At 42.8% G+C, this 25,130-nt stretch overlaps 1 protein-coding gene across 3 annotated transcripts in view; it reads right to left on the reverse strand.

Moving 5' to 3' along the window:
- The window catches only part of SMAP1 (small ArfGAP 1), a 365,489-nt gene that overhangs the window by 30,731 nt on the left and 309,628 nt on the right, over positions 1–25,130 (reverse strand). For all 3 annotated transcript variants that reach the window (XM_077289949.1, XM_077289948.1, XM_077289947.1), the window contains one exon: positions 12,384–12,508. In XM_077289949.1, the coding sequence (XP_077146064.1) occupies positions 12,384–12,508 (125 nt within the window). The remainder of the gene's footprint in view (positions 1–12,383; positions 12,509–25,130) is intronic.

A 25,130-nucleotide genomic window follows, 5' to 3' on the forward strand; every position in this document is an offset into this window, starting at 1 on the left:
CAGAAGCCGAATCACAATGAATCACTAATTGCATAGACGCCTTCTTTATTGTATTTCCAAGAGAAAAAAAAAACAACAAGCTTGGTCTAAGTCCATTTTATTGTTAATAATCAGAAAGGTCAATGGTCATATATGAAGAAATATTATTACAGCACCTTCAAATGTCTCACAAGAAAACCCAAGACAAACCGTCAAGACTTTAAAGTCTCCTTGTTTGGGTAACTGTCAAAAACCTCTCCCGTCAGGGTCACCCTTGATGAATACATACATGATATGGCAGCGTTACAAAGGTAAGCTAAGGCTGCTATCTACTTAATAAATGGAAATTTACAATGTGAAAACACTCATGTGCTGCCATAGATCATTCTAAAAACCACTTTCCGAATAGAAGCACTCGAGCTCTATTTATTTTTTTCCTTTACATATCCACTTCTCATTAGTAAAAACAGGTATTTTGACATATACTACATCACTGACCTTGATATTTCCCCAACTCTGGACTCCATCATTATATAAAATGGTCAGTACACAGGAGGTACAATGAAGGCATCATAGCACCGTAATGTGAAAATCGGAATATTTCAGGTTTCAGCATTCTACAGCTGAACCGATTTTTCTAGTTCAGTAAAGAATGTGTCACTGTGTACTTGTCTCACCATCACAGGTACCCAAAGACGTTAATCTTGATGTGGGGGTAAAAAAAAAGAAAAATCAGAAATCCACAAAATCCGTAAAAGATAATAGATGCAGGATGATCTTCCTGATAACAGGATATACATAGTAAGACTATGTAATACTGCTCCTATGACAGTTTGCACATTAATGGGCGACTAGAAGCCGAAGATTGCTACATTGAAACAAATGTAATTACAAGGTAAGAAATGCTACAGGGCAGGAAGAAAGCTGCGCGCTCGCTAGAAATGGAGGGAGAACAAAATAGCAGAGTATCAATAAGAGCAAGTGAAAAATTTCACTAAAACAGAGCCAGAACTGTCAAGCAGCATCATCAGCGAAAAACAAATGGACATTATTTATCAGAGCGGAATATGAAAGGAATGTGTACGGGAAGATGATGTGTGCTGTAAGGTGCAGAATAGATCTAACACATGCAATGAATACATTTTTCTTCATTTTTCGTACATGGGCTTTAGACGTGAATGCTGATTTATGTGGAGGCAGATCTGCTGTAATCTAAGATTACATTGTTGTATCGGCAGTGTACAGCCGACCATTAAAATTCTGCAAAGTAAGGAATTCGCTTTATTGATACCTTCCATTATGAGCAATATAATGTAATGATACTATGCAGTGGGATTTAATAATCCGTTTCCATTTATAGCCAGGCTGAGGAAATGCACAGGAGACAGCAAGCCGCCAGACCCAAACGTTGGCATTTATATAGATTTGGGCAGTGTAAAGCACAATGAATTTATGGTGTAGAACACATTGTACAGAGTCCAATAAAGGGACTTCTCACCGTGCGCTGTGCGCCTGTAAGAACCGGCTCAGACACTGCCGAAAACAATACGCAAGTGGCGACATGCTGAAAAGTCAGCGAATACGTATGCCCAACAACATCTATGTCCTTCCTAAACAATGATGGGATGAAGCTCCAAAGAAGGCCTTCATTTGGGAAATTATTGCTTAGTGTAAAGGGGATTTTTTAAAATCTCATTCACAGGACTTGAATTTCCCTACTAAAAGCAAACATATTTTCCCCAGAGCCTTAACCCCTTCACTGTTGAGCACTGTAGTTGCCCAACAGTCCCATAGAGAATGAATCTAGAGATGGTATGTACATACTGATATAAAAGTTATGACCAATCCCACAAATAGGTGAATAACCCAAATACACAAATTTTCTGCTGCAGATTTCGCCATGGAAATGCACATCATCAGTGACAAAGCAACACATGATACATAAAATGTGACACAGTTTATCCTATGCATTGTAAGCATAAAATCCGCTGTGAAAATCCACACCACAAATAGAAATGAAACTGAAAATAAGAGGTCAACTTCTGTTGCAGCACTATCATAAATGACATTTTAATAAATCTCATCCAATTTCGCTTCTACAGTAATTGACTGGGGATTTCCTGCCTGAAACATTTTTGGTCAATATGGCCATTTGAAGGCTTGTATTTTTGCAGGACTAGTTGTACTGTTGAAAAACAACATTGGCTTTACCATATTGTGTACTGGAAAACAGGGAAAAAAAAATCAGAGCGGTGAAATTGTAAAAAAAAAGAAGAAAAAAAAAAAAAGTACAATTCCACGATTTTTTTTTTTTTTTAAACCACGTTCACTAAATGCTGAAACCGACCTGCCATTATGATTCCCCAGGTCACTACGAGTTTGCAGATACCATGCATGTCTAGGTTCTTTTTTATTTATGTGGTATAACAAAAAAGGTGCCACTTTCCGAGACTCTTAGAGTCTCCATTTTTCGGGATCTGGGATAAGTTGAGGGCTTATTTTTTGCTTGCACAGCTGACATTTTATTGATACCATTTTGGGGTAGATACAATGTTTTGATCTCCTGTTATTGCATCTTATTGCAATATTGTGGCAACCAAAAAATTGGAATTATGGAGTTTTGAATTTTTTCCTCATCATGTTGTTAACCGATGTGATCAATTCGTTTTATATTTTAATAAATCGGGCAGGATTAGTGACGCGAATCTGGAATCGAGTTTCACCCACAGCTGTTCAGCATTTAACATGTTAAGTCAGAGAATGGCAGTGGCATTTAACATGTTAGCAGCCGCGGGTGGATCGAGATTCCACCCGTAGCTGTGAGGGGTACATGTCAGCTGATGAAATCAGCTGTGAAGTGCCAGAAAACATGAGGGCTCAGTGCTGGAGCCTGCATGGAATGCAGGGATATGACCTATGATGTGAATATATACATCATAGGTCGTGAAGGGGTTATATAGAAGCACTCCCTTTGAAATTTATATTGACTATACCTGTGTAAATGAGCATATAGTGTAGCGCAAGAGAGTGCGGTAACATACTCGATCCAGTGTAGCAATCAGGGATTTACTTATGCATAGGGCCTGGTGAGCAAAAGCAAAAGGGGGTGGGGTGGACTGGGTGAAACATGCAGCGCAGATTGTGAGGAGACAGCACAGCCGAGTTACTGTAAAAATGGCCTGGAAGACTGTGTGGTGCGCTGAGACCTGGGGTTATTACTTTACTTTGCATTAGTAAGCCCCGCAGCTACTTAGATTGTTTGGCCACAGCAGAGGGGGATGGTCACATCTGACACCAGTGATGTCGGACGCTGCTGGCGCACCTAGGTCCCTTGAGGCACATCATACGCAGGAGTTGAAGTTGCGAAAGTGGCGATTTGCGTGCCAGCCTGACTGACATCAGTCATCCATCCACCTGTTACTCTTCTTATGCCCTCCTCCCTGCTCGTGCAGTGTGAAGTTAGAGGCAGTCTCTGACTGCTACCTGCCTGCAAACTACTAAGTACTACCAAATTCAAACCTACTGACTGCTGCCTGTCTGAAATAAGGTACAGTTGCCTGTCTTAATTTTAGATTGCTAGAATATCCCCTTAATCGCCTATACACAACATATGGGATAATTATTAGGGTCAGTTCACATGAAGGATCTTAAAGTTTGGCCACGCCAACCTTCTGCTGAATATCCATGGTGGCCGCTTCCTTCATGCCTCACATTCATCTCTATTTGAGATCCAGCGAGGAGTATTGCGGAACAGTGCGTTTTAGCGGCAGCCGTGCCGAGAAAGGACCTGTCAGCACCAAAATTCTGCTTGAAAATATGCTATGTGAGCTGGCCCTTACAGTCGAGCAGTTGCATGAACGCCTAATCAGCTGCTCTGCTCATTTCAGGGGGCGATAATTTCTTAAAATAAGCATGGGGCTTCTGTGAATCTTAATAGCTTAGAGTAGAGTAGGGCCGTGCCAAAACAGTTTACCTTGTCGTGGTGGAAGACTTAAAAAAAAAATTTTGGGGCCCAAAACAAAAGCCAATGGCTATGTATGCCATATGGTGTTCGATGGAAGCTGTTAATGTGTGATTGGTGAGGACGTTGTGCAGAAGTGGAGTTTTTCCTAGACTCTGCGGTGGGACTGTGGAAGGATTGAAGGGCGGAGGCAGACCTGTGGCCCGAAAATTTTGCCAGAAGTCACTTTAACAATATAAGTCTATGGAGCCTCAAAAGTAACTTCCAGCTCATATAAACCCCAGTGCGATCCGGCAAGTTGGAATAGCCATCATGTGATTTCGGAAAAGACCAGAGTGGTGCTGGAGATAAATTCTGTTACTGGGCTAAAGTTCATGGTTTTTATGAGACCTTGATTGTATCAACCTGAACAAGATATGAGACTAAGGGTGTATTGTTCTACGGAAAAAACTGAAAAATATTTCAGCTCACCCTTCAGGAAACATTTCCTCATAGTCCTTGCAAGATCTGAGCACGGAAAGAGCTGCTGCCCCAGCACTCCTGAAGTAATGTAATTGAAGAGAAGATCCAGCTCAGAAAGTATTTAAAGATAAAAAATTCTTTATTCCAAAAATTATTAAAAATGGAAACACTGCATGTCAAAATCAGTGAAAAACATATTTACAGAGGGACATCCATGAAATAGCTCAACGCGTTTCGAACACTCTCGGTGTTCTAAGAACACCGAGTGTGTTCGAAACGCGTTCAGCTATTTCATGGATGTCCCTCTGTATATATGTTTTTCGCTGATTTTGATATGCAGTGTTTTCATTTTTAATAATTTTTGGAATAAAGAATGTTTTATCTTTAAATACTTTCTGAGCTGGATCTTCTCTTACATTGTTCAATGAGACCTTGACATACAGGCTGTTATGTTTTTTTCTATGCCACGTAGACACGGCCATATATGTAGTTACCAGTTTTCCAGCATTCTTATAGGTTAAGAACTCTGAGCGTGTTCTTATGTTAATTGGCTGAAGTATAATCTGCAAAAATTATAAAAGATGACACAATAAACAGGGGTTTAGAGATCTGCCGTTGATCCCCCCAAACAGAGACATGTCTCCCTCTGGTCATTCTCAGTTGCCGGCAACGCCCTGTGGATCAATTTGAAAATCACTGAGTCAACTGTGAAGGGTCACTTCAGATCCTCCCTCAACAACACATCTATAAAGGTGGAAGCTGATAAAAATTTAATACAAGGATCTGACCAGTCAACCTACAGGATCTTATTTCTATGAGATGCATTAATGTGTCCTGGTCTCACAAAGACAAACCAAGCCAATCATAGATTTACAATGTTGAGAACTAGCTATGTCTATGTTAGACAGAGAACAATGAGAGCAATATTTTCTGAGCAGACAACAGCTATGTATTTGAGCCTCCATAAATAGGACATGACGCCTATAGGTATAATTATATCAACGAGCAAAGATGACTATTTCCATGCTCATAGGTTACAATATTAAAATCAAGCCATATGAACAATCTATGAAGACAAACACCAAAGCTGAAAAACCTGGAAGACTTACAGTATTTGTATACGTGACTACAACAACCGGCATATCATTTCTCCAATATTTAGCCCGTTTCATTGCGTATTCGCCACTGTCCTAGTGACTTAGTACATCTGAATATTTTATAAACCAATCTGTTGCTCAGAAACTTTTGCCATTAAAAAGGTTAATTAGTTATATTTATGTTGTTTATGTACCACAAATTACTGCCATATACCAGACTACATGTGCTCACTGCCAGGATTTATATAACACCCTGCATAGAGTTTTACAGAGCAAGCGGCGCTTTTACTTTAATACAAACACATTCATAATCTCTGTGACTGCAAAGAACGAAGGGAGGATGATACAATCTAAATTAGAACACAAACTGCGGTACAAAAATGTCACCTGGTTTATTCCAAAAATATCTAACATTTAAAAATAGTCATGTAACACTGAAGATTGCAATGAGTAATGCTGTGATACAGAAGCTGGGTATGGTGGCACAGATGTTCGCATTGCTGCCATAGGCTCAAATCCAACATCTGCATGGAGTTTCCACACTTTCCCCAAGTCATCTTTCAGCATTTTACCTCCTAAAGAATCACAGAAGAGTGTAGTGAGACTGTGTGTGGGCCTCGGTATAAGGTAATCCGACAAAGTCACTGGTACATAAAGCTGTTGGCCAATACATATAACGTCCTTTATAAATATGCTATTCTGGTTTCTGTAATCACCCTCCCTCCACCACTTTGCTTCTTGCGAAGTTTCGTTTAAAGGGAGTCTCAAACGGGATGTCACAGGAGGACGCCCTGCAGTCACTTCCTCATAGCTTCTATCACCCCTCTGAAATAGGACATCTTTATGGGGCGGTGAACAGTCACCTACCACAGCTTCTTTCACCGCCATTCTGTCATGACTGCTTGAATCAATTGCAATTAAGGCAGGGATATGTGACTGCAGCCTTTTTTTTTTTTCCTGCCACCACACTTCTGTCACCACTGATATACATATTCTGTTCTTGCCACCTCGTTCAATGAAATTAGACATCATCAGGGGACAGTAATAGAAGCAGGGTGAGTGACACTTCTGCCATTTCACAGCTTCTATCACTGCCCTGAAACAAATCCTTATCAGGGTAAGGTGATAGAAGCAGGGTGAGTGACAGCAGCACCTGATTACTATTAAATTCATTGAAAGAGGACAGAAGCTGTGGTACAGCGCTGTGGTCTCTTACTCTGCTTCCATCACAGCCCTTCGATGACACCTTGTTGTGACAGCTTCTATGCCTATGTTAGTACATCCTTATTAGGATTCCAAGGATAATATTTAATCTCCTCCTTTTTCTTTTTTACGCAGGGTTGCATGAAGCTCTTTAGAGTGCCAGATAACATACACACGAGATGAATAATTAAGACCCCATCTAATAGATTATTTTGAGGTCGACTCTAAGCACTTGCCTTGAACATCTAATTTCAATATATATCCTTAACATCGTTATCATCTTTCATCGTTAATAGTGATTTTATCACGTTTTTTGCCACTCGGGAGATTGACTTTGCATGCACTTTAACACTTCTTAGGTGTTTCTTTTTAATAAATAGCTTAATTTAACATAACAAAAAAAAATAATTAATATTAATGACAAATTAGACCATGCGGATATTGGATCTGGGAAATCCTCCACTCAACTATCTCTTACAGTAAACCGTAGAGTGGGTTGTTATCCCTGTTTGGGATGCATTAATTGCAACAACATGCTGAAAGGTGATAATTTCAGGCATCCCATTACTAATGAATCATTTTTTATTAGACATTATCTGAGATGCTCAAGTGACCACGTAATTTACTTATTGGAATGCCCCTGTAAACTGTGGTATGTGGGTGAAACCACTTTAGATTTTAAAACCCGGGTGAATCACCACAGATATACAATTAGAAAAAAGAAACTTAACTTGCCTGTTCCTAAACATTTTCTTGAAATAGGCCTTACTGAAAAAAAATTTGAAATGTCAAATTATTGACCATGTTCCTCCCCTGAGGAGAGGGGGTGATCGCATTAAGTTATTGAAAATAAGGGAATTATTTTGGTTGAATGTAGATTACAAATTACAAGTGGTCCTATGAGGTTATACTATAATATTGGCACTCCCATTTCTGAGGGAGATCGTTTTCGGTCTTTGTCTTTTTTCTCTTTCATATTTTAATGTTACTTTGTTTTTTCCTTTTTTTCCAGATCATTTGAATCATGGTTCATGACTTGCCCCATTAACAAAAAATCTACAGGGAATCTGTTTGTTCTATAAACACGAATCTACATCTTTTGGGACATCCTTTTTGGAGAAACATGCTTGGCAATAAAATAAGAGGCTTTCCCTTTTCTTCGGCTCTGAGAAGTTGGATGGCATCTAGGGGAAAATTGTGCCCAATAGAAACTTGGGGTCGAGACACGGATCTTAAACTAGGTTGGTGTCTCCCCCATTTTTTTGCGGTGAGTTACCAGCCCCAGCTAATGGAGCGGGTTCTGGCCATTTCGGGTACACTCTTAGCTACCCACTCACCCACTTTCATGGGGCTGCTCGGATATTGCTCACAATTGAGGATTGTAGTAATTTACATATACGTGCAGTTATATCTCGTACTGAGAATGCCTTGTATCTACTCTTATTTATTTTATAACTGCTCCGGATATATCTCTCTTCTATCTGTGCCCCTGTTCTGTGCTCTTGGATCCATTTAGCGCTGTACTTATTTTTATTACTGCACATGCGCGGAATAATGTCTTCTGACGTGCACTTTACCTATTATTTTGCCTGTAACAAAGATGGCGCTGTAATGCTTGGAATCGCCACTGCGCATGCACGAACAAGCGCTTTCACTTTGTATGGAACTAGCTCTTCCTGACATGCGTACTCAAGACTACGGGACACCATCGGACATGTTTTTTACCATGTGTTTTATGGAGTAAGCCATGGAGCTGATTCATGATCAATTTTAATGACATGCACCTGCATATTTATAATTAACACATTCAAGCGCACTGTATGAGACTTATGTTCACAATATTGAACTGCACTTTATGAAATCTGCATCTGTCCATGTAATTTTTTGCACTAATTGTACACTTGCTGTAATGAAGGATTATGCCCTTCCTTATTTAATGTTAAATATTGTCATTTTGTACACCCTTTAAATTCTTGGCCATTTGCACTTGTTCACTGCTTGAAAAAGGTTCACTTTCTTTGGACTGAAAAGTCACCATCATGGGTTAAATAAAACAGCTCATTTTTCACTAATAACGGTGTGCTGGCCCTGTTTTTTTGATTCCTTAATTTAACATAAGTTATTATAATAATGACTGAACAATACGTTTATCACACACCTGTTATGTTGAATATAGTCACTGGCACTTTAATACATTTGTCATTTTTTTGACATTTATTAGCACTTTGTCACTTTAAGTAAGAGTCATCTATTTAATACATGCACTGTCACTTTATATATTTTTTCCGGTTTCAGATAATTCTATTGCAATTTTTTGTAGGGTTTTGTCATTCCCCCTACTAACTAATATTACATTCGTATTTTTTCTTGTTGCCACTTTCTTTCCATCAGTAGACGACCCATAACAATGGTAGTAATATTGTCCCTCTATTAACCACAATTGAGTGTTGTATATATATGACAAATGCCACCAAAATAGTAAATGTAGCACTGCTACTATTAGTAAGGATTTTGTAGCATCTCCTCCATGAGATACTATGCCTTTTATTTTTTATTTGTTTCTGATTTTATTATAATTAATAAAGATGTGATTTTATTATAATGGATCTCTTCATTACTTTGGAAGATAATTCCAACCGGCATTTGGTTCATAAATTAGAAAAGTAGTTAGGACATAAAAGATAAATATTTATAAAACAAAGTATTATATGTATTGGACAACCACTATAAAGAAACACTAAACACAGAAACAGTACAAAAAAATGACATATACAAGCAATTCCTCCCATAATATCCTCCATTTCCTAGATCTTCGCTTGTGCCATATTAAGGGAGCCTGCCATAAAAAAAACAGTATTTACCGGCTGCTATAATGGAAATCTGTAGGTAAACACTGCGCTATATTACATGGCTGACTAATTATCCCTATAGTCGCTTGCTTTCAGCCATCAGGGCTCACTACACAATGAGTGAGCTGTAAGCGCACCCATCGCGCCCCAACATTCTGCTCTGCAGTGTGTGTGTGTTCAGTAGGATGTCAGGCAGTGAGCACGAAGGGCGAGTGCGCTCAGCGGGTAGGGAGCCCCCCTGTGATTGGAAGAGCGTGCTGCAGGGAGAATAGAACAACATGCAGCCGCACTCCCAATGACACTGTGAAATGGGATTTACCTGCAGATTACCACTATGGCTGCTGGTAAATTCAGGTTTTGTTCTTTTTGGTTTTGCGGATAGGATCCCTTTTTAGGGATCATGTCAGATGCTTCATGCTGCTCAACCACAGGCAGCATGTTTCAGGGACAGGTTCCATCGTTAAATCAATCTGTTTCACTCAAATTTTGGCATTTCCGTGAAATCCTACCTTAATCGGGGAGTAATAAAAACATATCCCCACTGGCTTCTTCCTGCGGACGTTTTTTTTCTTCTTCAGTATTTACGGGTATTCACTATGCAAACTAGGGTGTGGGCCAGTGACAGATCAATGACCTGTCAGTAGTCTGCATTATGAATAGCTAATCAGAGCACCACATGCAGACAGGGTCGTACTGGCCCACCGGAGAATCGGAGGATTCTCCGGCGGGCCCAGGAAATGACACCTGCTGGCATATTGGCCAACAGCTGCCTAGGGCCCCCACTGCTCCAGGGGTCCCCCAGCCAGTGGCGTGTCGCTAATAGCGGCACACCCAGCTGCTATGGGGCCCCTGAGTCAAGGGGGCCCCTCCCGGTGCCAGAGAGCAGCAGCTGGAGACAGGAGCCTGTCCCCACTGCTAAAGAGAAATGAATATTCACGTTTTCCCACGCCCCCATGGGCATGGAGAGGAGTGAATACCATTTCACTTTAATAGCGGGCAACGTTAGCAGCAGGCTGAGGTTAACACTGCCTGCTGGTGCTGCTGAATCAGGGCCCCGGAGGTGGGCCCCTAAAGGGCGGCGAACCCTGATTGTGATCCCTGCAGCTTGGGACCGGAGCAGAGCTGCAGGGTTCCGATCCCGTCCTCCTTCCTGCCCGGCACGTCCTGTCTGACTCAGCATGGCTGGATGACATCATCATTCAGCGTGGTTGTTTCAGAGAGGAAGCTGCTGAAATGTGTTGCGGCTGCTGGGAACGTACGGAGAGGTGAGTGGGTGCCGTGTGGGTGAGTGTGTGTGAGAGAGAGTGGAGCGGTGCTGTCTGTGTGGTGCTGTATGTGTGATAATAGTGAGTGTGTGTGTATTGGAAATTGGCAATGATGGGGGTGGTGGGTGAGAAGGCAATGATGGTGGTGGGGGGAGGCAATGATGATGGTGATGGGGAGGCATTGATGGAGGTGGTGGAATGGACAATGATGGGGTGGTGGGGGAGGCAATGATGGAGGTGGTGGAATGGGCAATGATGGGGTGATGGGTGAGAGGGTGGTGGGGTAGAAGGCAATGATGGTTGTGGTGGAAAGGACAATGATGGTGGTGGGGGAGGCAATGATGGAGGTGTTGGAATGGGCAATGATGGGGGTGGTAGGGGAGAAAACAATGATCGTTGTGGTGTAAAGGAAGATGGTAGTGGCGGAAAGGACAATGTTGGTGGGGGAGGATTCAATGATGGAGGTGGTGTCAAGTACAACGGGAGTGGAGGGGGAGAACAATGATGGTGGTGGAGTGGGGCTGCATTATATCCTATGAGGGGGCTACATTATAATTCTGTGGGGGGCTGCATTATTATCTCAGGGGGCTACATCATACTATATGAGGGGAGCTGCATTATGCCCTATGAGGGGGCTACAGTATATTCTATGGGGAGCTGCCTTATGAGGGGGTCGCATTGTACTCTGAGGGGGGCTACATTATATTCTGTGGAGGGGCTACATTATATTATATGTGGGGGGCTGTATTATTCTCTCAGGGGGCTACATCATACTATATGAGAGGAGCTGCATTATGCCCTATGAGGGGGCTACAGTACATTCTATGGGGGGCTGCCTTATGAGGGGGTTGCATTATACTCTGAGGGGGCTACATTGTATTCTGTGGAGGGGCTGCATTATGCCATATGAGGGTGATACATTATAGTCTATGGGGGGGCTGCATTATACCTTATGAGAGGGTTGCATTATATTTTGTGGGGTGCTTTATTATACCCTATGGGGGGCTGCATTATATTCCATGAGGGAGGCTACATTATATTCTATGAGTGGGGCTACTTTATATTCTATGAGGGGCTACCCCAACCCCTGTTACATAATTGAGACGTGTACTACCTTATATTATACCCTGATATTAGCGTGTTTTACCATACAATTGATGGTCTTGAATTTATTTCTATGTAGCTACATAGTGGGCCTAAAGAATGATTTTCTCTGGTGGGCCCAAAGTGCTCCAGTCCGACGCTGCATGCAGACCCCCCTCCAGGCCTGCCCCAGGGCACGAGCATATCATTAACTGAAAATAAAGATTGCACAACAACCACACGATGGATTTCATCAACCAAGGTATCATTTTAAATCGGCATAACAGCACCGACCTGGCACTGTCTGTAGGTTACTGTGCACAATCCTGATGACAGATTCCCTGTAAAAAGCACAGATTTGCCCTACTTTCTGACTTTAAACTTGCTAAGTGTTCCAGGTAGAAGACAACCATGCCCATTCAAACTTAACCTCTCCAACATTTCAAAATAGGTGACTGCCAAGAGAAGCCGCATACAGGATTACCTGCGTTGTGGTTGCAGAGGATGGTAGGGGGTTAGAGATCATTGGACCAAATATATCCAGGTCATCATTTAATGTGCTTGATGTAGACGTGCTGCCATTTGCCACTGGTACCTCTGTGGGAGTATCTGAATGTGAAAAACAAAAATCCATGAGGAAAGCCGCATAGAAACAGATTACACTCTACTAAAATGTCTAATGATTCATTACATTATTCACACCCTGAATCTAGAATCTCATTTACCCAAAACAAAGTTCAGACCCTTTATAGGTTTCTTGCTCCAGCTCTAATCCATGTGTCATATAACCAGTGATTTTGGTGTCTAGACTTCACAATTTACACATGGGAAAAAAAAGTTACAAAATGGGGCTCAAGATCACAACACTGAACAGTAACTGACCCAGTATTAATAAGTACACAGAAGACAGAAACCAGATAGAATCCAGAGGGAAGATTGGATGGTTTAAATGAAACTGAAGGCTAGGGAGAACGGTTTAGATACATGGATGTAGAGGCTAAAGAGGAGAATGGATCTAGAGGTCAGGGTATAGGATATAGGTTAAAGGAGGTGAAGGAGGTTTAGATAAATCTAGTAGCCAAAGAGGAAGGTATAGATGAATCTTGAGGCCAGGGAAAATGGTTTAGATGATTGTTTCCCAACCCCATCCTGACGGCCCCAACACATCATGTTTTCAAGATTTCCTTAGTATTGCAAAGGAGAAAACCTAGATCAGTTTAATGTTACCAGTAGAATACTGAGGAAATCCTGAAAACATGACGTGCTGGGGCCGTTAAGACTTGAGTTTGGGAAACACTGTTTTAGATTAATCTGGTGGCCAGAGAAGAGGTTTTTAAATGGCTTAAGATCAGGAAAGAGGTTTTAGATGGTTAAAGAGGGCAAGGAGGAGAATTTAGATGGATTAATCTGGACGCCTGGGCCAGTCGGGAGGCTTTATATGAATATGGAAGGCAGGGAGGAGGGTTTAGATTAATCTCAAGGTCAGAGAAGAGGGTTTGATATAAATCTGAAAGGCATGGATGACGGTTTAGATCAAGGGTGTGTAAAGGTGTGACAGACTGTCATGTTCCTGCCCCAACAATTGCATGGTGTGAATATGGTCATAGTATAGGATATAGTATAGCGTTCAGGATATAAAGCATATTAGGCAGTGAGAGGCATTGTAAGTGTATTATGCTTACTCCATACTATTAGAAGATAGTGACTGTAGTTAGGTAGGTGAAAGGTTAAGTTCGCCCAGCAATAGACTGCTGGGGCATACAAAGTAAAGACAGTTAATGATTGGTCTAGCCGACAATGGGAGGGGTTAGGGTCAGTAAAAGGAAACCACTTCCGGGTTTACTCAGTAAGAGTGCTCATGAGAGACCATGTCAAGCTCAAGTGGTGGGATGGAGGCACATGGAGTACATAGTCTTCTGGTGGTATGAGGTCACATCAAATTTCCTGGGACCATTCCTGCAACGTCCGGGACCTACGGCACAAAATAGGCACTGAGGAGACTGCCTTAATCCCTTCCATACAAAGGAAGCCGAACATGGAACAGCATGAGGGAAGCGTAGCGGATCTTGAATATACTGTGGTGCCAGTTCGGGGAATCCTTAGGGCAAACAGGACCTGTTAAAGTAGGGATAATTCAAGAAGAACCTGAGAAAATAATTGAGATGCACTGTGTTGATGGAACAAGAACTGGAGGGTGCTGTGCCTGATATTGTGTATTAAAGACTGATATACTTGAAAGGTCCAGTAAAAGTTGAACTTGTTAAAATGATCAAGGTGTCCCCTTGTGATGACACAGGATTTTATCTTAATTAACCAGACATCTATTTTCAGTAAGATAGGGGTAATAGCCTTATATATTGACGTTTGAATTTGTGTTTCTTTCTTTGGGTGGTCAAGAGTCTGAAATGTTGACTCTTATTGTAGGTTTAATTGATATTGCTAAACTCATGAATGGTTGTTATTTACCTCTTATATCAGCTCCTGCAGTTTATTGTATTATCTTTGCAAAACAGGGATGCACTGAACAATGATATTTGCGGATATGCTGATTACACATTATACCACGCCATGCAGTTTATGGACTTACAAACATTGAAGGAAAAACTAAATTATCAAACAATGCTAGTTACGGTAATCTCATCACCCCTTCCCCTTGACCTGTGAACAATGGCTTGATGAACAGTTGTGAACTATAAAAAGGGGATATGCCTCTGTAACAATATACATGCAGACACCCAAGCCATCCAAACGATCCTAAGATCCAGAGATTCTTTACTAAACCACAGCCCAGGAACACTACAGGATAGCTGCCAGATCATGGCTTCATCACAAGGGACACAGATTTGACATTCTTCAGGATGCCAGCTTAGGGGACACCACAGCCCCAGCTGAAAGAAAACAGATCTGCTCCATTGACCATGACTGAACCCATGGATACATTTGGAGTAGTCAGGATTTGGACCTACCGGTCACCGGAGCCCCGTGTATACGTTTGGGAAAGCCAGGATTAGGGACCCATTGGTCAGCTGGCCTTGTACCTCAATGGAATGTCAGCTTCCTAAGCTTGCCAGTAACTCCTCTGTGTGAATGTTACAGGCGGGTGTAGTCAGCCCTGGAAGTTCTGAAGTCACAGCTGCTCTTATCCCAGCGAGTCAGCAGATTGGTGAGACTGTCATATTGCACCATCTTGGGTAATTTGCTGGGGCTGTTATATGTATTTGCCTGTTTTGTGGTTCAGTAAAGTGTTGCCACATTGTTCCTACACCCTGTGCCTGAGTAGTATTATGCCAACGGTAAAATAAGAGGGGGCGTTTGGTGGGATGAGCCCAAGACAATGTGGTTTCGGCTAGCGGACCTCCTGACCGCCGTGACTCCACCCTGTCTGTGTGTGTGTGTCTAGTCCTGGAACCAAGGACATGGATACAGAGGAGGCCGCAAGCCTGCAAGTGAGTACAAAGCAATGCATACAGTACAACACTTATGGACTGGGACACTGTTTGTATTGTAAAGTGCCATGGTGTTAGGGAACAGCAACTTGGCCACGACTACTGTCCTGGGCACCTTACAGGTGCACAACCCTTTTTTGGTCCAAGGACCACACTGTCATACTGTACAAATCCCATGGGCCACTAGTAAAATTAAAGGGGTACTACCTCTTGTGACATTTATGGCATATCAAACGTAAATACCTTAAATGTCTGTTTTATGTGGATTTTGCTGTAAAATCTGCTTGCCACTAATGTTCTGTGTGTGGCTGCTCACATAGTTAACCTGTCAGACAAGCATTTTTGTGTCCATATAGTTGGGTGCCGCACAGAATGGCATTGCGAGACGCATGTGGCTGCAGACCTCTGGTTTAGATGGATGTGGAGGGCAGAGAGGATGAATATGGAGGCCAGGGGCGGGGGTATAACTTAACATCGAGGCCAGGGGGAAGGATATAAATGAAAGTGGAGGGCAAGGAAAAGGAGAACTGTATATGAATTAGGAAGGAATGGAGAAGTTATCAGATTAATCTGGAGGAAAGAAGGGTTTAAATGAAGAATGTATTTACTGTCTAATATTAAAACATGTACAATATTACAACTTTACTACAAGCTTTGTTATCACAATCCAGTATTAGCAGATTTTGCATGATATCTAGAACTGTGGCCAGACTACCGGACTTCTACAAACAGACCTATTAAATCCAGTACATTATAAACTACGGTATGCACACACACATTCATACATTATACATATGCCTTATGTGCATGTATCAAGATAAAATATTTACTGTAGTTTTTTATTACATTAATCAAAGCCATCCTCCTACATCAAATCCTGCACGTCTCCGTGTAGCCTGTGTCTATAACAGGGTTACAGTGTACCAGCACACATCATAAATGAATGCACAAAGGGGACCACAAATCAAATGAGCATCATATTCAAGAAACAATAGATGTTGCTATAGCAATGGAGAGAGCCAAGGTTGTGAACCTCTCACTTTCTAAAGCTTCAATTTGATTTTGCTGCAGCAAGCAGCCATGAAACCCATAAGATATACAGTATGTATCATGAAGTCAGAGGCTGCCTAGGTTTCCAGTCTTGAGGCTTATCCCGAATCCCAGAGTCATCTGCAGTTTTCGACATATGAGATCTGGTAGGTTACTTGTCCAATACATATGCATCTCAACACTACTATCTGTATGCTGGGATGGACTCTGGCCACACTATGCCAGTCCCTTTATTTGCCTCTGGATACATGATGCCCCGTCCAGCCCCTTTATTTGCCTCTGGATACATGATACCCCGTCCAGCCCCTTTATTTTCCTCTGGTTACATGATGCCCCGTCCAGCCCCTTTATTTGCCTCTGGATACATGATGCCCCGTCCAGTCCCTTTATTTGCCTCTGGTTACATGATGCCCCGTCCAGCCCCTTTATTTGCCTCTGGTTATATGATGCCCCGTCCAGTCCCTTTATTTGCCTCTGGTTACATGATGCCCCGTCCAGTCCCTTTATTTGCCTCTGGATATATGATGTCCCATCTAGTCCCTTTATTTTCCTCTGGTTACATGATGCCCCGTCCAGCCCCTTTATTTGCCTCTGGATACATGATGCCCCGTCCAGTCCCTTTATTTGCCTCTGGTTACATGATGCCCCGTCCAGCCCCTTTATTTGCCTCTGGATACATGATGCCCCGTCCAGTCCCTTTATTTGCCTCTGGTTACATGATGCCCCGTCCAGCCCCTTTATTTGCCTTTGGATACATGATGCCCCGTCCAGTCTCTATTTGCCTCTGGATACATGATGCCCCGTCCAGTCCCTTTATTTGCCTCTGGATACATGATGCCCCATCCAGTCCCTTTATTTGCCTCTGGTTACATGATGCCCCGTCCAGCCCCTTTGCCTTTGGATACATGATGCCCTGTCCAGCCCCTTTACTTGCCTCTGGATACATGATGCCCCGTCCAGTCCCTTTATTTGCCTCTGGTTACATGATGCCCCGTCCAGTCCCTTTATTTGCCTCTGGTTACATGATGCCCCGTCCAGCCCCTTTATTTGCCTCTGGATACATGATGCCCCATCCAGTCCCTTTATTTGCCTCTGGATACATGATGCCCTGTCCAGCCCCTTTATTTGCCTCTGGATACATGATGCCCCGTCCAGTCCCTTTATTTGCCTCTGGAAACATGATGCCCCGTCCAGTCCCTTTATTTGCCTCTGGTTACATGATGCCCCGTCCAGTCCCTTTATTTGCCTCTGGATACATGATGCCCCGTCCAGTCTCTTTATTTGCCTCTGGATACATGATGCCCCATCCAGTCTCTTTATTTGCCTCTGGATACATGATGCCCCGTCCAGTCTCTTTATTTGCCTCTGGATACATGATGCCCCGTCCAGTCCCTTTATTTGCCTCTGGTTACATGATGCCCCGTCCAGTCCCTTCATTTGCCTCTGGTTACATGATGCCCCGTCCAGTCCCTTCATTTGCCTCTGGTTACATGATGCCCCGTCCAGTCCCTTCATTTGGCTCTGGTTATACAATGCCACATCAAGTCCCTTATTTGCCTCTGGATACATGATGCCCCGTCCAGTCCCTTTATTTGCCTCTGGTTACATGATGCCCCGTCCAGTCCCTTTATTTGCCTCTGGTTACATGATGCCCCGTCCAGCCCCTTTATTTGCCTCTGGTTACATGATGCCCCGTCCAGACCCTTTATTTGCCTCTGGTTACATGATGCCCCGTCCAGTCCCTTTATTTGCCTCTGGATACATGATGCCCCGTCCAGCCCCTTTATTTGCCTCAGGTTACATGATGCCCCGTCCAGCCCCTTTATTTGCCTCTGGTTACATGATGCCCCGTCCAGACCCTTTATTTGCCTCTGGTTACATGATGCCCCGTCCAGTCCCTTTATTTGCCTCTGGTTACATGATGCCCCGTCCAGCCCCTTTATTTGCCTCAGGTTACATGATGCCCCGTCCAGCCCCTTTAGTTGCCTCTGGATACATGATGCCCCGTCCAGCCCCTTTATTTGCCTCTGGATACATGATGCCCCGTCCAGTCCCTTTATTTGCCTCTGGTTACATGATGCCCCGTCCAGCCCCTTTATTTGCCTCTGGATACATGATGCCCCGTCCAGTCCCTTTATTTGCCTCTGGTTACATGATGCCCCGTCCAGTCCCTTTATTTGCCTCTGGATACATGATGCCCCATCCAGTCCCTTTATTTGCCTCTGGTTACATGATGCCCCATCCAGCCCCTTTGCCTTTGGATACATGATGCCCTGTCCAGCCCCTTTACTTGCCTCTGGATACATGATGCCCCGTCCAGTCCCTTTATTTGCCTCTGGTTACATGATGCCCCGTCCAGTCCCTTTATTTGCCTCTGGTTACATGATGCCCCGTCCAGCCCCTTTATTTGCCTCTGGATACATGATGCCCCATCCAGTCCCTTTATTTGCCTCTGGATACATGATGCCCTGTCCAGCCCCTTTATTTGCCTCTGGATACATGATGCCCCGTCCAGTCCCTTTATTTGCCTCTGGAAACATGATGCCCCGTCCAGTCCCTTTATTTGCCTCTGGTTACATGATGCCCCGTCCAGTCCCTTTATTTGCCTCTGGATACATGATGCCCCGTCCAGTCCCTTTATTTGCCTCTGGATACATGATGCCCCGTCCACAGTCTCTTTATTTGCCTCTGGATACATGATGCCCCGTCCAGTCCCTTTATTTGCCTCTGGTTACATGATGCCCCGTCCAGTCCCTTCATTTGCCTCTGGTTACATGATGCCCCGTCCAGTCCCTTCATTTGGCTCTGGTTATACAATGCCACATCAAGTCCCTTATTTGCCTCTGGATACATGATGCCCCGTCCAGTCCCTTTATTTGCCTCTGGTTACATGATGCCCCGTCCAGTCCCTTTATTTGCCTCTGGTTACATGATGCCCCGTCCAGCCCCTTTATTTGCCTCTGGTTACATGATGCCCCGTCCAGACCCTTTATTTGCCTCTGGTTACATGATGCCCCGTCCAGTCCCTTTATTTGCCTCTGGATACATGATGCCCCGTCCAGTCCTTTTATTTGCCTCTGGTTACATGATGCCCCGTCCAGCCCCTTTATTTGCCTCTGGTTACATGATGCCCCGTCCAGCCCCTTTAGTTGCCTCTGGATACATGATGCCCCGTCCAGCCCCTTTATTTGCCTCTGGATACATGATGCCCCGTCCAGTCCCTTTATTTGCCTCTGGTTACATGATGCCCCGTCCAGCCCCTTTATTTGCCTCTGGATACATGATGCCCCGTCCAGTCCCTTTATTTGCCTCTGGTTACATGATGCCCCGTCCAGTCCCTTTATTTGCCTCTGGTTACATGATGCCCCGTCCAGCCCCTTTATTTGCCTCTGGTTACATGATGCCCCGTCCAGACCCTTTATTTGCCTCTGGTTACATGATGCCCCGTCCAGTCCCTTTATTTGCCTCTGGATACATGATGCCCCGTCCAGTCCTTTTATTTGCCTCTGGTTACATGATGCCCCGTCCAGCCCCTTTATTTGCCTCTGGTTACATGATGCCCCGTCCAGCCCCTTTAGTTGCCTCTGGATACATGATGCCCCGTCCAGCCCCTTTATTTGCCTCTGGATACATGATGCCCCGTCCAGTCCCTTTATTTGCCTCTGGTTACATGATGCCCCGTCCAGCCCCTTTATTTGCCTCTGGATACATGATGCCCCGTCCAGTCCCTTTATTTGCCTCTGGTTACATGATGCCCCGTCCAGTCCCTTTATTTGCCTCTGGTTACATGATGCCCCGTCCAGCCCCTTTATTTGCCTCTCGTTACATGATGCCCCGTCCAGCCCCTTTATTTGCCTCTGGATACATGATGCCCCGTCCAGCCCCTTTATTTGCCTTTGGATACATGATGCCCCGTCCAGTCTCTATTTGCCTCTGGATACATGATGCCCCGTCCAGTCCCTTTATTTGCCTCTGGTTACATGATGCCACATCCAGTCCCTTTATTTGGCTCTGGTTACACGATGCCACATCCAGTCCCTTTATTTGCCTCTGGATACATGATGCCCCAGCCAGCCCCTTTATTTGCTTCTGGATACATGATGCCCCAAGCCAGTCCCTTTATTTGCCTCTGGTTACACAATGCCACATCCAGTCCCTTTATTTGCCTCTGGATACATGATGCCCCGGCCAGTCCCTTTATTTGTTTCTGGATACATGATGCCCCAAGCCAGTCCCTTTATTTGCCTCTGGTTACATGATGCCACATCCAGTCCCTTTATTTGCCTCTGGATACATGATGCCCCGGCCAGTCCCTTTATTTGTTTCTGGATACATGATGCCCCAAGCCAGTCCCTTTATTTGCCTCTGGTTACATGATGCCACATCCAGTCCCTTTATTTGCCTCTGGATACACGATGCCCCGTCCAGTCCCTTTATTTGCCCCCGTGTTGCTAGCACCTTCACTGCAGAAATAATATGCTGAGAGTGCTTAAAGGGAACCTGCTCCCAGGAAAATACAGTACAATCTGCAGGCAGCATGTTGTAGAACAAGGGAATCTGAGCAGAATGATATATAGTTTGTAAGAAAAGATTCAGTATAATCTGTTTTATTCACTTAAACCTCTGATTTTCCTGGTAGTCAGTCCAGTGGGCGGTCCCATCAGTGACTGACAGCTCTCTCTTTATGCACACTTCCAGAAAAGACAGCTGTCAGTCGTCACTGATACGACCGCCCACTGGACCAAACGCTCAGAAAGAACAGAGGTTTAAATGATTAAATCACAGATTATACTGAATCTTTTCTCAGAAAATTATAAATCAATCTTCTCAGCTCCCCCTGCTCTTTAACATGCTGCCTGCAGTTTGGACTGCATTTTCATGGTGACAGGTTCCCTTTAAGCACTTTACAGTATGTTATTACCTGCAGTGAAAGTGGGGCAAATTAAGGGACCGCACAGGGCATTATGTAACCAGTGTCTGGCCCTTTATACAGGTAGTAAAATAGTATTGGCGCACATTAAAATTTACTTTAATGGTACTGCAAAAATCCAAAATATTTATCCGTAACAGATAAGACTGTTTTGTGCAACTGTTTTAATTCCTACACACTCCTTGCATCACCAGATGGAAGCAGCTCGTTCTTCATGAGGGAAGCGATCAGCACATAAGGTAGAAATCGGAAAAGCAGTTGATTTCTGCTGCACTGACTGGACGGTGCTAACATTACTGTAACAAGATATAAAAGGAAGCAATTTCACGGCTTCAAAATGTAAAAACATTCAGATAGAGGCCAGCCTCCCGACTGGGATTCAGGCCAGAAGAAGCTTCCTTGCTCACTTGGTCAGAATGACCTTGTGCTACTATTTCAAGGCACATTTACTTACAGAAACACAAACCTCCAACCTACCTCAATGTGGTATCAAAACTAAATATTGAAAACCTCATGCTGCTAATGAGATTATTAGTGAGAACCTGCTTACAACTAGGAAAATTACCACTCCTAGTTAGATAAAATTTGGGATTAACAAGTAAATGTATATTGGTTTGCCGATTTTGGCTAAAATAAGACATACAGCCCCCTAAATTTTTATACCAAAAAGTTCCAAATGTTCTGCACAATTGGAAGTTGGGCCAAGATTTTGCGACATGGCATTTTCACATTAGTTTCTCCCAGCTGCTCTGAAATGGGCAGTGCTGGGGCGAGACAGGGTCACTCGTCTAATGCATGAGGAGCTGTGGTATTCCGTACACTAGAAATCTCACTCCAGGCCCTGACTGGAGTAAGATTTCTGGCGTAGTGAATTAAGGTGCATACTACTCGTTAGACGCTCCAGATTCATAAAGAGTGGAGTCTCTAATTCCACAATGCAACCTCATCTAGGCTCATGAGAAAATGGTCAGTCTTGATTCAGAGCCATAATTCTTTCAGTCAAAGTCATAAATGGATCCATCAGGAAGAAGTAAAAGTTCTTCATTTCACATATTTTTTTTATTTTGAATCTATATTTGCCATTGCATAAAAAAACCTTCACCAAAACTAAATGGGGGATTCTGGCATTAAAGGCTACAGTTGTTTCAGCAAACTTCCATAAATCAATAGTTTGAGCGAATATAAGAAACTTTATAATATACCGTACTATCAGATAAAGTAGTGTCTTTCTCTACTTATAAGTACCTTAAACTACCACATCCACTGAAAAACTGCTAAAATTTCACTGTCGTAACAAAAGACTGCTAGTTCACTGAGGAATCAAATTACAGCTGTTTATTCAAATCCATTGGGGAGGGAAGAGTAGAGTGAATGAGCACAGGGAAACACACCCATGTTGCTACTTTCTGATAAGTGTTCATCTCAACCTAGGGTTGGATTCGCAGTTACACTGCTCATTACTACAGTACAATATACTCCATTTCCTTATGAACATTTATTACATAGAAGGGGATGGGCAAGCATCATCATGTCTCTGTGTATTGGAAACCATGCAGAGGTCAGTGATTATTGCAAGCCATACAACGGCCAGAAAAGTTGCCATTCCTCAATTCTGAAAGGTCACCTAAAAAGTCTAGTTTCTATAAAGTGTACCAGACAAAATGGTCTATGACATAGAATTTGTGTGTTTGATGCGGGCTCTAACATTTCTACTTGCAGCAGCTTGTACTTATAATCTCCATCAGCTTTTTTCCTTCTACATAGCAGGCCATGCGTTGGCAGTGTTAATACCTTTCCTTACAGAATCAAAACTCCAGCTAAACTATGCCCAGAGTATGCTAGAAATCATGCATCATGTGACATAACTAAAATAAAAAATATATATTTATATATTTACACCAGCAAATTTAGTAGTAGTAGATCATAGCATTTGTACAAATGCGAATACCAAAATAATTGCAATTGTAAATCCATCCTTCACGACTACATGGTGACCTATAATACAGAATCTCAGTAAAGACTGCTCTAAAGCATATACTGGCCAAACAATAATCCTTTAAAGGGTTGACTATAGGTAGCAATATGGCATTTATAAATAATGTATGTGTCCTAACTGAGCAGGCATCCATTTTCATATTGATTCGCTAGCAGACAGAGGTTATCAGTGTAATCTCCAAAGTCATGAAGACGTTAATGCAGATGCTTTAGTTGCTCATTGCACAGCGTAGGCAGGAATATGATCCTGTGTGTAATGTAGATTGCTCATATTTGAAAAGCCACTTTGGGCAGATTTTCTGAGCAAGGTTATATGCATTAAAATTGGAGTGCATTGAAGAGAAACCTTATTGAGTTACAATATTCTCACAACTTGTTTCATTCATATACTTTGAACCAAGTTATCATAGAAGGCCAAGTCATGTGATTTTCAGTGTCAATACCAGTCCAATACATCCTCTTGTGTAGACAGGAACTGTAAGGCTAGTTTCACATTTGCGTTTAAAACGCAAACGCAGGTGGTGAAAAAACGCATGTAAACGCTGCATTTTTAGACGCATGCGTTTTCTCATGCGGTGTCATTGAGACACATATATATATATATATATATATATATATATATATATATATATATATATATATATATATATATATATATATATATATATATATTTACTTCAGCGCGATATAGCAGAAAAGCCAATTGCCGGCTTTTCATTTCTCCTGCCTAAACCCGACATGATATGAGACATGGTTTTCATACAGTAAACCATGTCATATCCCCCTTTTTTTTTTTGCATATTCCACACTACTAATGTTAGTAGTGTGTATGTGCAAAATTTCGGCGCTGTAGCTATTAAATTTAAGGGTTAAATTGCGGGAAAAAATTGGCGTGGGCTCCCGTGCAATTTTATCCGCCAGAGTGGTAAAGCCAGTGACTGAGGGCAGATATTAATAGCCAGGAGAGGGTCCATGGTTATTGGCCCCCCCGTGGCTACAAACATCTGCCCCCAGCCACCCCAGAAAAGGCACATCTGGAAGATGGCGCATCATCTCAAAAGGTATAGTATAAATAAAATGCATTCATTTTCATTCTGGACAATTGGAATAAAATTCCTACATATGGACATGATCATTATCACCCATTTGTTATAATTAGTTACTGCTAACCCCCTGACTATAGTCCAACAAAACCTCTTAGTTTGTGCAAGTGTACCTAGAAGAATTGATGCGCTTTTGATTCTTAAGGGTGCTCACACCAAATATTGATGTGATTTAAATGACATGCATTCACTTTGCATTTTGTTAATTGATTAAAAAAATCTAGAGAGTCAGCATTATTGAAAATGTAGGTTGCTGCAAATGAGACTATTAGGGGACCACATGAGAGCACAAAAATTAGCCAGCACAGCAACAGGTGTACACAGTGTATAGCCAAAAGCCTCTACATTTTTCATCATCATTTTCTTTTGTTATGCTGTAGTCTTAATATTAAGCAGGTGTGCAGGAAACGTTCATGGCCGTGAAAGGGTTAAATTCATTTTAGATGTTCTAACACTATGTGTGTGCAGAAGCCAACTTCCATGTCTTCTATATCACTATCTCACCTACCGAACAGAGTGACATCTCTTCCATCCTGGGGCTACGAGCCAGATGGCTGAGCAGCAGGAAAAACGTCTTCAGATTTTTGAAATGCTCAGGAGGCAGAAAGCTGCAGAAGTAAGCACGATCTGCAGCACAAGACAGGTAACCGTGTAACCTACTCCTTAACATGCCATAAAACACAGCAGAAAGGGATGCAAAGCAATTA

This window comes from Ranitomeya variabilis, chromosome 2 (assembly GCF_051348905.1).
Source record: "Ranitomeya variabilis isolate aRanVar5 chromosome 2, aRanVar5.hap1, whole genome shotgun sequence".
In the NCBI taxonomy this organism is placed as follows: domain Eukaryota; kingdom Metazoa; phylum Chordata; class Amphibia; order Anura; family Dendrobatidae; genus Ranitomeya; species Ranitomeya variabilis.